Consider the following 13,535-nt stretch of genomic DNA (forward strand, 5'->3'; position numbering starts at 1 on the left):
TCGCTAATAACAAAAAGTGGTTCTTGATTTCTGAGAGAGATTAAGGTAATACCCTGAAGGCTGGTTTATCTTGGCTGCTGTAAATTGGATCTCTGAGACATGAGCTGAGATGCGGGTGAGGCAGAAGCAGGAACTTAAGCAATCACTGACCATGACACTTTTCTGTGCAGCCTGGAACAGCACAGCCTGTATTCATTTTTATTTTGCAGCCAAAATCTTGGCTCACTGTATTATTGGTAAGAGCAGATCTGCTTCCCTTGTGCTGGCTTACCATCATTTTTCTCCAAGTGACACTGTCCAAAGAGTTATACAGTACTGAGAAATTTCACAAAACTGAGGACTCCTGAAACAGCTGCAGGATTTAGATACTGAATTGAGAAAAAGAATATGCCAACATAATCCATTTTAAAATAAAAGATCAAAGCAGCATGAAGAAATGTCAGACTAACCATCTGAATATGAAGTAAAGAAAAAAGAAATATCGTCCAAAGCTTTGTTATGAAGCTTAACCTTCCCCTACATTTAGATCATAGAATATTTCTTAATTTCATATCTGACTCAAATCATTCCTCAGTTATTCGGACAAATACAGACAGCAAATATGTCCTGTGTTCTTTAGGACAGATTTCCAGTTTGTTGTCCATCTTATTAATGAAAATTTACAAGTGTGTTCAAATTGTAAAACTCGACTTCAGGAGAAACAGGTCCTTGTTTGAAACTAAACTATTTAAGGATACCCCTGGACTTTAAAAGATGCTGACCTTTGGGATCAGGGGTAGAATTTGTGCACTCGCATGGCAATAGATAGTCACTTTTCAGGGACTTTCCAGGGACACCTTGCTCCTGCCAGGCACCCTCACTGCCAGGCTGGGATAGATTCCCCCCTCCAGTATTTCCCATTTTAGGATAGGCCCTGGAAGAAACATGGTCACGGTGTGCAAGTGATACAGGTGTGTATTTGGTACACACACAGTGCTTGGTGCACACAGAGTGTGTTGGTCACAACCTCTCATAGCTGCTGATTGAGACTGCAGTCGTGGAGATGCAGAAGTGAAGTAGCTGGGCAAAGTTCCTGGAGCCAGTTTGGAGAGCTTAGCAGAACTAGGCAGCATTTGCTCCGAGCTCGCTTGCAGCAGGCGTGCATTTCTCTCCAAGTGAACATGGCACATCGCAACTTCGACATTTAGGCCAAATTAATCCCCGGTGAAACTCCATTAAAACCCAGCGACACAACCCAGCAGGGTTGAATTGGCCTTACTATTTCCAAACCGGGAAGCCTCTCAAGGACAGCATGGCTTAAGCGGACGTAATTGGCAGGTGCTCAAGTACCAAAATAGCACAGGAGTCACCCGGCGCGTACATCCTGTGCTTCACGGGCGAGACGCAGGCGAGGAAAACAATCGAGCTGTCTGGTGGAAAAAGCACCTTCCAGGATCCCTCTAGCCGAAGTGTAAGTGTGATCAATCCGCATGGGCAGCTCTCAGTTTTCCACGTTCGTTGCACCTGACGCTGGCTGCCCGCGGAGAGCAGCTTGGGCAGGCTAATGCATGCTTGTTATCGCCGGCGTAAATATCCCTGCCTTGTGTTATTGTGGCACAAAGCAGCTGGACCATTTGAAAATCATTTAAGAAGCACTATAAAATTAGGGCTCCAGTGCTCTTATTTTATGGCTTTCATGAGCAGCCATTGCCTAGAGAGAAATTATCTTCTTTATTTTCAAGGCTAAAGGTTCTTTTAACATTCATCAAAATCCAAGTGCACCCTTGATAACACATTGAGCTGTTTCTTATCTAGTATAGTCTCTTTACCTTCTGCATAATATCACATTTGAGATCTCGGTTCTTCATATACAACTCATTTCATTTTGTCTGCTGTTGTTTTCACCAGCTCAATTTGCATAGTTTCAGGAGAGGCTGGCTTATGCCCTGAAACATATTCTTTCCATAATTCTTATTTTTTTAATTTCTAGAACAATAGCTCTGAGTATTTTTGTTATTCCTCCTTCTATAAAAATGGTCAATTACCTCTTATGGCAATGGAGTTTCACAGACCAATTAAGCACCGTAAGCAAAAGATGTTTCAAGGGCATAAATAGGACTAAGGTGCATAACCTGATAGTTTCTCCTTTGTGCCTTTGAAAATCTTTCATTCATATATTTAAAAGAGGTTTGGGGTAATTTTCCTTTTTTCCTGTGTTGTTTTCATGGATAGCTTCTTTATTAAACATCAGTGGGTCAACAGTCATGAGTAATTCTCTCTAATTCCCACATACATTAATACCAAAGAAGCATGAGGAAATTCAGTGAAAGGCATTCTGTTCTGGCCAAATAGACAATACTGAGAGCTCCATTAGGACACTCAGATTTGAAGGGTTTAAGAAGACATCTTGTGTGAAAGTTGCAATTGTCAATATCATCATTGGTGCAGCCTTGCACATCCCATCCTGCAGTTTAGGAAAATCACTGTTTCCTCATGTTGTGCTCATTTAGCTTGTCTTTCATTTCTGTAGGAGACCTGTCACCGTATTATCCGGACATGAAATACAGACTGAAGACAAACATTTAGAAAGTTATAGCTCTAACTGTTCTCGTGACTTCCCCTTTGGAAGGGTTTCTTCTTTATTCCCTCTGGGGGAGCAGGCAGTGTTCCTGTGCCTAGGGGTGACAAACGTGCTTGTTTTTGCAGGCACTTCCTCTGCACATGGAAGTTTCAAAGCCCTGAATCTGCCTTTGTTTTGCAATGACCAATTCCTGTTGAACTGCTTCTTGGGCCATCTTCACTAAAACAGATCATGTCCAGAGCAGGCTCGAGCAACCTTGTAGGAGCTTTGATCTGGGTGATCACTGCTGGTGGACCCAGGCCATAGGGTACTCTAGGCAGGGCAGGTTTGGAGTGATGCATCCCCTGCATATCCTCCAGCTTGGCCTGTCAGCAAATTAGCTGCTTCCTAAACCTTGTGATATTTTAATTACTGGCGACAGGACAGGTGGTCTGATCCTTGTGCAAAATTCCTTAATCGCTCCTGCCTAGGAGCACCTTACTTCTGTCAGCTCCAGGAAGTTCCTTTGAAAAAAATAAGAGCAGAAGAAACGAGCAGAAAGCTGCAAAAACTGAGATACGGCAGCAAGGTCTTCCACTACGTGAGACCCCGAGTGGCGAGGCTTTGGGGTAGGCCCATTGCTACCAGGTTTTAAGTATGTCTTTTACAGCTTTATTTGTTTCCCCCAAGACACACAAGCTGTGCATGCTGCTAATAAGTCTCCTTTAAGCCTGTTTCCAAGGCAAGCCAAGAGCCCAAGGCGGCTGCAGCCTCCCGTGAGGTTTCCTGCTGCTGCGGGGCGGCCGGGCGCTCAGCCACGGCCTGGTAACAGCGCTCGGCCCTGCACGGGCGCCTCTTAATTCCCACTGGTTCCTAATGATCTCAGCAGCTCACGCTGGTGCCTTGGCCAGGCAGGATTCTTCAGAATCCCCCAGGAAACTCTCACGAGGAGGTTCCTTCCTGTGCCTTCACCTGCTCCTGGGGGTCCATGGCAGAGGCCCTCGAAACCCTTCCCCAAGGAGCCCAGCACCGTTACAGCTTTCCCTTCCACGGGCACCTGCACAGGAGCACATACAGCCCAGCTGATTTGATGCGTTCTCCCCAGGTCAACACCCATTTCATTAATCCAGTGCACATTGCGTTTTTCTATCATCCAGCCAAAGCAGTTTTTTGTAACTCAGTAATTCTTCTGTTTAAAATCATGGTTACATTGCCAGTGTCTTTTTAAAAAAATCTTTCAGGATTGCTTTCTTCTGCCATCTTCTGGCAAAACAAAAAATCACAGCGTTTCAGGAGCAGCTCTGTTGCTGGGCTTGCTAAGACAAGGGTTGTCATTAAAGGCAGTATGTAATTAGGTCGTCTGGCATAAAAAAAAATAGCCCTTCTTGCAGGTTTGATAGCTTGTTTAATTCTTCCAGCTCTACCAGCTGGTCCAGTAGGAGTGCTTCAGTGGTTGTCCCAGAGTCAAATGACCTTTCTAGACCTTGTGTTTCCTGAATGTGTGAGGCTTCAGCGTTTTATTCTACATTCTATAACAGAACTGCATAGAGTGTAACATAGAGAATTTCAAAACAAGTTCTTTTGCCAGATTTTCTCACAAGTCTTCATAGATCATTGCAAATACATCTTATTTTCCCCTATAACAATGGAAGAACTTTTTTTTTTTAAGCCTTCAGTCTTGATACCACTGCAAAAAAGAGTTTTTTGGGTCAACTTTCTCAAAAGGTCCCTTTCCCATAGGCTGCTCTCAAGCAAAGGATGGAGAAAAGCACTCTCCTGCTTGCATTAAAAATTGCACGGAAAGGCAGCTCAAACGTATCACTGCCCAAAGCCTGAGAAATATCAGAACCCTTTTACTTGTGCCTTCTTCAAACACTCTGAAAGCCTGAAAGCTTGGCAGCATTGTCAATTTTAAATTGACAGCAGCAGTCAGGCAAAAATTGAGTAAATCAAGAGAGAGAGAAAAAACAAAAACAAACAAACAAACTCTTTTAATCCACAGTCAAATCCATCCTGCCTGCAGAAGGGCAAGTGCTTTGGAGCCCTATTTTAACAGCAATATAGCAACATCGCTGTTTGAATAAACGCCCGTGCAGGACCCAGCAGTGGCAGGTCCCGCACGAGGCCCAGTGGCCTCAGAGCACGAGCAGTGGGAGCCTCTGCTGTTCCCTGCTGCTGAGCGTTGGCAAAATAAAGGGCCGTAATATACGATTCAGTCAGCCAAGAAAGCAATATTGCTCTGCCATGTGCACGGTCTACACCAAGACAAGCCCAGGATCTCATTTCAAAATTCCCATTGGTGCCTCATTTAAAGCATCAGCCATAACCTGCATCTCATTTCCAACAGCACTTGGTATTAGTGCTGCAGCAAACTGCTGGTGAGAGAGTCTAATTCCTGCAAACAAGCCCCTGAAGGCTTGCAAGGAAAACAGAGAGTTTCCCTCTCAGTTGCCTGCTAGGTTCCCATCTGGCTGTTCCAACTTTGCTATTGCTTTTAAATGTGCCTGTTTCTGCACACAAGACTTTCAGCTCCGCCTCCAGAGACTCTGGGCTCTCTGAGCATCAAATTCTGGCCAAAATGTAGAAACACAGATTGGGTAGTCTTAACAGAAAAAAAAATCGAATTTCATATTACAGTACCTGAAAGATTAATTCCACTTACACGATCGTTTCCCTGTGAACCACACTTCTTTCCATCTGGATTTTTCCATCAGCAGGACATAGAGCCATAGCGTTAAGTACCACCTAAGAGAAAACAGCAAGCAGTGTAGAAGATGAGTGCAGAGATGCCTGTCCAGAAAAAATAGAGAGAGAGAGAGAAAGAGAAGGAAAAATGGGGCAGAAAGTAATTTCAGACACATCATCAGGCTTTTCTTTTGCTTGCTTTTCAAGTGAACTGTATTCTGATCTTATGCTTTTGTATTCTAAACCATTGAGTTCTTCAAGTTTTGTTTCAGGGACTTTAGGATATTTGGCTGCAGGAGGTCTCTGTAACACTTTATTGTTATTTAGTGTTATTGCAGTAACCCCAGGTCCAGTCCAAATCAGTGCCTTGCCATGAAGGATGCTGTGAACCATCTCCTTGAAGATCTTGCAAGATACCTGTCCCCTTCGGGGCTACCTTGATAACCCCAAGTGGATCCGTGCCAGCTAGGAAAGGGCCAGCAAAAGGGGCTGGCGAGGGACGATCGGGTGGTTATGGCACTACTTTGGGCCCTGCTAATGCTCTGCCACAGCCGGCTCTGGGGACTTCTGACAGTTGTTTAATGTCTCTATAGCGGAGCTCTGCCTCCAGGAGACAGGGTAACAACCCATGGCAAAATGGCAGGACGCCCCCACCATGCTGAGAAACAGAAATGAGGGCAACGGGAGGAAGTGGCTGCTTGGTTAGTTTGTGCTCATGTTTAGTTAGACAAAACATGCCTTTCTCGACCAGGAAAAACTACATGGTCTTGTTTTCCTATTTTAAAAGGTTTTGTGCAATGTTAAAGTATATTTCCAAAACAAAAGTTATTTTGACTAGGAAAAATCGAAATGGTCCTGTTTTTGGAAATGGCAAAATGAACTACTACTCGCCCACAATACTGGAGGGTTTGCTTTTTTTTCCAGAGGAGTTTTCTTTAACTGGAGACTGCCAATACACCACAAATCTGTAAAAATCACTGTGCATGGTGGGGATTTTGTCTTTTCTTTGCCAGAAAAAAAAAAAAAAACCCTCCAGTAGAAAATGGCAATCGTTTCTAGGGCAGAAAAGAAGAAAGTCCTTGCCGAGCGTGCAGGCTCACGTGGCAGGATAACATCAGCAGCGCACGGACATCGCAGCAAGGCTGTTGCTGTGGACAAGGTGTTCCGGGAGCGGAGTCCTTGGGGCTCTGCCCCTGCCATGGACGTTTGGGAACCAACGCTGAGAAACGGAGCAGCTCACGGGCAGTCACCATCCCGCAGCCTGCCCGCAAAGTGAGCAGGTCACCCGCTGGGATGGTCCTTGCAGTCCACTCCTGGTCCCAAGTGTCTCCTCCAGGTAGGAGATCTTCTACAGGAAGGAGAAGAAAGGAAAGACAAAGAGAGAATCAGACAGGATGGTCTTTAAGTACTCATGGACTACATTTGAAGAAGAACAGTAGTCCTCCCCAGCTTGCAAGGGCTAGGTCTCTGCAGAAACCAGTGGTGACCTTGTAAAACAGAATTTCTTTTCCGATTGCAAGGCATCCTACCACCCTACAGCTGCTGACTGCTTCCAAGCAGAGCAGCTTCTGTGAGCTGCCCGAAGGGCAAGCTTTGAGAGATGCAATCAGTGGCAGCACTTCTGCTAACTTCGCAGGATCTTAAAGAACGGGGAGGGAAAACCTTCAGCGAAGTCCCTGGCCTTCAATTAAAAAATTCTTATTACTTTCCTCATTAGTCTCATCATCTGCTATAGTTATTTCCAAGCTTACCCTGAAGGCCCTGTGGAGCAATTCGATTGCGTGGCCAGCACGGCAGCGAGCAGAGCCGGGAGGAGCTGGGCTTCCCGTGCAGGTGAGGGGCTCATCAGCCGCGTGGAGCAAGTCAGGCCTTGGAGCATAAGCCCAGCAAGGAAACCTCTTTCCCTCTCTGGCACGAATTATCATTGCTGTAACAAGCTCACAGACTGCAACAGGACTTGAAATGATGGGGCTAGAGCAACTGAAAGTTGATAGCCTATCTGCTTATCTCCACAGCATCTGCAGCAATTGAGAGTCACCCACACCGCTGTGGTCTTATGAACCTCCTGGAGTAAACCTGTATTATCATCTTCTTGATTTCCTTTTACTGCTTGCACTTAATGTACTGTATCTGTGAAAGTACCAACAGGTCATCATAAAGATGCTAGCAGCAGCTTCTGAGCACAGTGCATGACTTCTGCAAGGCAGTAAAACTTGCTGGGCAATGCACAATATCCTTTTCTGTGCTATTCATGTGCTGAGATCACACTATGTGCTCCTTTACCATCGCTCTTGGTGTGGCAGGCCTTGAAAAAATTGTAGTATTCCTGCATTCCTTCTCTGCTTCCCCAAGTTATTCATACGCAGCTCCTTTCTCTTGAACATTTAAAGTAAGCCTTTTTTTCCCCTCTCTCCCATCATTTTTATTGTGCTTTCCATATTTTGCTTATTAAGTAGTTACCCTAGGGACACTTCCTTTTTATTAGAATGCACAGAAAGTTATAACTGCTCTTAACAGTTGAGGAGAGGAGGAGGGAGAGGGGGGCAGTGGAAGCAAATTTGGGCTGAGGTCACAGACGCCCTGGATAAGGAGCAAACACACAAGCTTCTTGCACTTGTAGCAGCAAACAGCATTGCACAAGGGAGGCACGCGCTGAACTGCATAGCCTGTGAGGGAGCAAAATGTCCTGGACAGGATTTTCAACAAGGCAGCAGAGCCCCAACTTTCAGCTCTAAAACTTTACAGAACGTAGCTCCTTTTTATTTTTTTTTTTCCCCACATAGCCCAGGTACCTAAGTACTCTGCACTTCAGCTGAGAGCGCTGCCTCTCCCTAGAGGCAAACAGCCAGCACAGCTTTATACAAAGTGGAACAGCTCCCGGAGCAGAGGCTGAGGCAGACAGGTACAGCCAAGTGTTCAGTGGTATTTGCCTGAGATATAGGAAAACACGGTTCAACTGCTCTTTGTTTTGGTTTGTGTATATATATACACACACACGTACATACAACTGTGACAATTTATACGTGTGTGTATGCATATGTATATAAATATATATGCACACATGTATATTTGTGTAATAGAAAAAATTCACATGCATTTTTTATTTGTATACACACTCGCACCATTTTTTTCCCCTTGGCCCTTTAGCCTTGTGAACATAAGTGCAGTGATTTATTACTTCAAAAACCTCCACTTGTACCTAGCAGGAAGCAAATCAAGCACAAACCGCTCCGTTACTCTGTGAAGTGTAGGAGCTTTCCTGCATTACGCTTGGCAGCAGCACCCTAACAGAAATAAGAGCCTCATCTGTGAAGGCCAGGCGCTGCCATGCTCACGTGGCATGGACTTGCTTTTTCAACAGTGTTACTCATCAAGAAATTAAGTAATTCCCCCTTCTGCTGCTGCTTTCTTGGGGGATGAATTACCCACCTGTAGGGTCATAGCAGAGTGAGCCCTGCTCTCTGGATGGTTTCAGTAACACCTGCAGGCCCTGCTGCACGCGCTCGGTATGAAACGTAACGCTGTTCGGAGGGTAATGAACGGGGCTGCTTTCTAGGGAACGTGATTTCTGTATGAAAGTTTCTTCTTAACTCATTTCAGGAAAGCTGTCAGTGCTATAAGGGAGCGCGTGCGGGAGAGGAGCGGGATGCCCCACGGCAGGGCCTGCTTGGAGCCGCGCGGCACCGGGGGCCGCGATTCCTACGAGGCGCCCACGCTCGCCGACCTCCAGAGCCTCGTCTGGCTCCGAGGAGCCTCGGAGAACCACGTGGACCAAGTCTGGCCCAACCTTTACCTGGGAGACGCGTAAGGACACATGGCACATTAGTAGGATATTGCTGTAACTTACTCTCAGTCTATCCGAGCTGGGTTTCTGTGAACCACAGTGCGTTTTAGTAGGGTAAGAATTAGCTATATGCAAGACCAAAGTGCTTAAACAACTCACCTGAAATTAGTGCCACTTGAGATTGGTGTTAAGAACTAAGAAGTATCATCTGTCCTGAGAGCTGCAGTCAAGGACACCGTAGCCCTCACGTTCAGATAGGACTACTAGGATCAAGAGCTAGTTTGAGGAGGACTCAAAGGAATTATCCTGCAGGAATTTACCAGTCCATATCCAATTGTCCTTCAAAGTAAGATTGTAAAACTGAAAACATCCATCAAGGAGTTTCATGTAAATGCCTTACACTTGTGACTGCCTCTATTTCTTTCTCCTCTGTGTGACTGCAGATTATGTACATCATCAGCTGGGTAGACCAACACCTCTTCTTTCCCAACTTCTTCTTACAAATATATCACAGTAAGAGTCACATTTTTTGGAACAGTTCAAGCCCTCAGTTAGGACTGGAAGGCGAGAACCTGGCTGCTGAGCATGAGGCAGGTGCTACACGTCAGAACAAGGAGTGACTCCAAGGAAAAATAGTGAGAAACAGTTTGGAAGTGCTGCACCCTCTGGGTCCTTGCCCTTGCAACCCGTGCACGCTGCGAGCAAGAGATTAGTTGCAGCACTTGTTAAACAAATGCTTAAAATCTTCACCACTCCATCCAGTCAGCCACGTTCCCAGAAATTAACTGCAGGGAGACAATTGCCTAACTAGCACTATCTCACAGGCAAGTCTGTGCTCATGCTGCTCTCCATAACACCAAATCACATTTTTCATTTGCAAAGTGCTATGGGCATCTTAAAATTTGCTACTTTGTAATGAAGCTACAATTCCTGCATCCATCCCTGGTGGGAGGAGGCATTAACTGTGAACAATGCTATTTTAAGGCAGAATGTTGGCAGTGTTGCTGATTAACCCTTCATGTCTTTCAGGTGGGCTGCTAGGAATAAAACTGCTCTTCAAAGCCTCAACATTACTCATATCCTTAATGCAGCACATGGGCCATACAGTATCAATACAGGAGCCAAATATTACGATGATCTACAAATAGAGTACTACGGAATAGAAGCTTTTGATGATCCTTCCTTTGATTTAAGCATCTTCTTCTATGATGCTGCCAACTTCATAGGCAAAGCCTTAAACACTGCAGGAGGTAAGGGGGAGGCAGAGAGAAGTTTGGGGAGGAAGTTTCAACGTGAGCCGAATGGCTTCTCCTTGTATTAACCAGGCAGCCAGTAAAGCTCAGGTGCAGCGTGACACTGAATAAAGCACATGCAGGATCACTCTGCTCCCCGACAGGATTTGCCTCCTGCCAAAATCATGTCCCCCCCTCCAACCCCATTCACTCGCACCCCTCATATTGTCAGGGGCTCCAGCCTGCACCCCTGTGGCATCAGGGACCACGTGGCAGCTCTGCTCCAGCTCCCCAGGGCTTCGACTGGCGGCAACGGCACTCAAGAACTGGCTTAAATGGTCTACATGCTGAAGTGCTTTGCAGGATGGAGCCTGCTAAGCTCGAGCTGCAGCACAAGTTAATGAGCTAAGTCAAAAATGAGGAGCCTGACCCACAGCCTGCTGAATTTTTGTCAGTAGAGTTTGGATTATGGCCTAGTTATCATAATTTCCATTTGTTCCAGAGTTTGCTCTGACTCTGACTGGCTGCAAGAGCTTGCTGCTTTTGCTGGAGTGCTTTATTAAAACCCCAGTTATAGCTCTCACTGGGCTGCTGAGATACAGTAAATTATGAGCCCGTTTTTACAGGCAGACTGTCCTACAGAGTTTATGGGACTTCCCGATAATCACAGTCAGGTCTGGGCCAAATTTTTCTGCCAAGACTATTTTTCCACAGAAAACTGCGCTAACAAGTTCACTCACAGAAAACTTCTCCTTCCACACAAAACTTCAGCTATTTTAATCTGAAATCAAATACCTGAGCATTCATACAGTTTGGGCAAGAATGTAACTTCATCAAGTTGGATTCATGAAGTCAGCACAAATACCACTTTGCTCAATATCTATGGTATGATCTTAGGATAACTGTCCATGAAAAACTGAGTATGCAGTAACTGTCATGGTCATTTTGCCAAGTCAGTTCAGGCAGTTTCGGTGCTCCCCGTGTCCCTCTCAGGGCCGAAGGCCGACTCACCTTGTTGCATCTCTTCTTCTTGCAGGCAAAGTGTTCGTTCATTGTGCCATGGGGGTGAGCCGCTCTGCATCTTTAGTGCTTGCCTTCTTAATGATCCGTGAAAACATGACACTTGTGGATGCTCTGAAAACAGTGGGCTCTCACAGAAACATCTGCCCAAACTCAGGGTTTCTCAGCCAGCTCCGAGACTTGGACATCAAATTAAATGAAGAGAGGAAAGGACCCAGAGAATCTGCCAGCAGGGCATTGTAGGAAAGCGCTGCTAAAAGAGAGAGGACAAAACATTACTTGAGTTTCCTATATCTCTCTTAAATGAATTACATTTGAAAACTAAGGATATAAGTTTAAGATACACTAGACTACATGTTACTACTAAAAGTACATGTTATTTGTTCTTTCCATTTTGCAAAGCCAATCTTGATTATACTTATAATTGGTTGTATATTGTATCCTTCACTCTCCACCTTAAAATATTGCTCTCCTGGTTTTAAAAAAAAAAAAAAAAAAAAAAAAAGATATCAAGTTCCACTTCAGAAATAGCTGTGTTTCAGCAGCAAGTGAAACTCATATCAGTTTATGAAGTGTTAGGCTATTTGGGGTGAAAGATGTCATATTATTTATGTTACAATAATGCTTAGAAGTTCTCTTATGAATCAGGGCCCCCCTTTGCTCTCCATATCTAAAATGTTTTGTATTTTGAGGCTTGAATCTGGCACTGGTTAGATTTTGCTTTTACAACTGGTGGAGCCCCTGAATTGGGGGTAAGAGGCTGCTTAGAGGTAGAGCAGCTGGGAAACAACACAAACCACTCCTTAAGAAGTGATCCCTGTACTAACTATAGTATTTTCCCTTTGATAGTCATTTGTTTGGGTTTCTTTTTCCTCCATGAAAATACCTCTGTTTGAGAAGATACTCAACTATCACTCCTCTATCCTAGTAAAAATCCTCTGGGAGATGCAGGGGAAAACATTTCTGAAGAGGAAGGTGGGTTCTTAGGTGGGGCTCCAAGCAGATGCACAAACAAGGGGAGTGGGTGCAGAAAAGCATTTGACAACAAAATTCAAGGGTTCCCAGATCTGCCTGACAGCTCAACATTATAAAACTTGTGATTTTCTGTCTCAAAAAATAAAGATTGGTGTTGCAACACCATGTTCTGCGGCAATTGCTTTTGTGAGGGGACTTGAGTGAAAACTGAAGGGATGCAGAACTGCAAGGGAAGTGCTGACAGGCATGGGGCTTTCATCTTGGTGTCTCTGGGCCACCAGAGGAGCACTCAATAGCTACTGTCATCTTGCACATCAGCGCTGCCTGGAAACTATGTGCAGCACATCTGGTTTGCTGTCCCCAGCGGACAAGTATTAACAGCACAAAGCCAGCTTGGAGATGGCAGCGGCTGGTGATCCTGGTGCCAGACTTGGGAATGCAAAGGCATGAAAGCTCCCAGCACGGCGAGCCAGCAGCCCGGAGCACAAGCACGACGGGCTGCTCCTCGTGCTGTCTGCATGGCAGATTTCCACCCTTGGGACGCACAACTCAGCGCTCTGTCCTGCCCTCCTGGGCTACAGCCACAGCTGGGTGTGCTGTGGAACAGGAGCGAGCACACGGAGCTGAGCAGGCCTCAACATGGCATTTCAAAGGGCTTTACTTGAGACTGACTAATCCTCCAGACTGAACACCAGAGAACATCTTTGCCTGACTTTCCTGCATAAGAAAACCTGTTTGCAACCTCCAGGGCTGCTCCGTGAGGTGACCCATGAGGCAGCTCACCCCACAGCATGCGTCAGGCTGATGTGCGCACGCGCCTCGGTAACGTCCAACTCGGCACCCTTGCTTCAATCTGCGGAAAAAGTGAAAAAACGGAGAGGCAGATGAGGCTGGGGAGGTGTCCGCAGTCCCCAGTAAAATAAGTAAATAAATAAATACTTGTGCTACGCGACTATAGGTGCGCTCTCCCCGCGCGGCTCCGCCCCGCGCCGCCAGGTGGCGCCGCCAGCCCGGGCCGCGGCGGCGGCTGCGCGCGGTGCCCGAGGGCGCGGGGCCCGCGGGGAGGGGGCGGCCCCGCGAGGTGGCTGCCGCGGCCGCCCCGGCCCCTGCCCGCGCGCCCTGTCCTGCCGCCCGCTCCTGAGCGCAAAGACAGCGGGGAGTTATGGTTTATAATTAACACAATTAAAAATAGACCTTGAATAAACACAACACAGAGGGGCTGGGAAGCCCCTGTGCAAGCGGCGCGGCCGGAGGAAGCTCAGGGCCCTTGCTCACACTCTGGTAACCCACGACACGCTGC

At 46.2% G+C, this 13,535-nt stretch overlaps 1 protein-coding gene across 1 annotated transcript; it reads left to right on the plus strand.

Annotated features, from left to right (window-relative positions):
* The first annotated feature begins 8,870 nt into the window (after positions 1-8,870).
* On the plus strand, positions 8,871-12,386 carry DUSP13B (dual specificity phosphatase 13B). Its single transcript, XM_088526469.1, has 5 exons — positions 8,871-9,028; positions 10,038-10,258; positions 11,277-11,383; position 11,418; positions 12,161-12,386. Exons 1-5 carry the CDS (start codon positions 8,871-8,873, stop codon positions 12,349-12,351), a joined length of 678 nt encoding a protein of 225 aa, XP_088382595.1. The 3' UTR covers positions 12,352-12,386.
* Positions 12,387-13,535: the final 1,149 nt, after the last annotated feature.

The sequence above is a fragment of the Tinamus guttatus genome, unplaced genomic scaffold (assembly GCF_059628265.1).
Source record: "Tinamus guttatus ecotype Peru unplaced genomic scaffold, ASM5962826v1 Tinamus_guttatus_pri_ptg000246l, whole genome shotgun sequence".
Lineage (NCBI taxonomy): Eukaryota > Metazoa > Chordata > Aves > Tinamiformes > Tinamidae > Tinamus > Tinamus guttatus.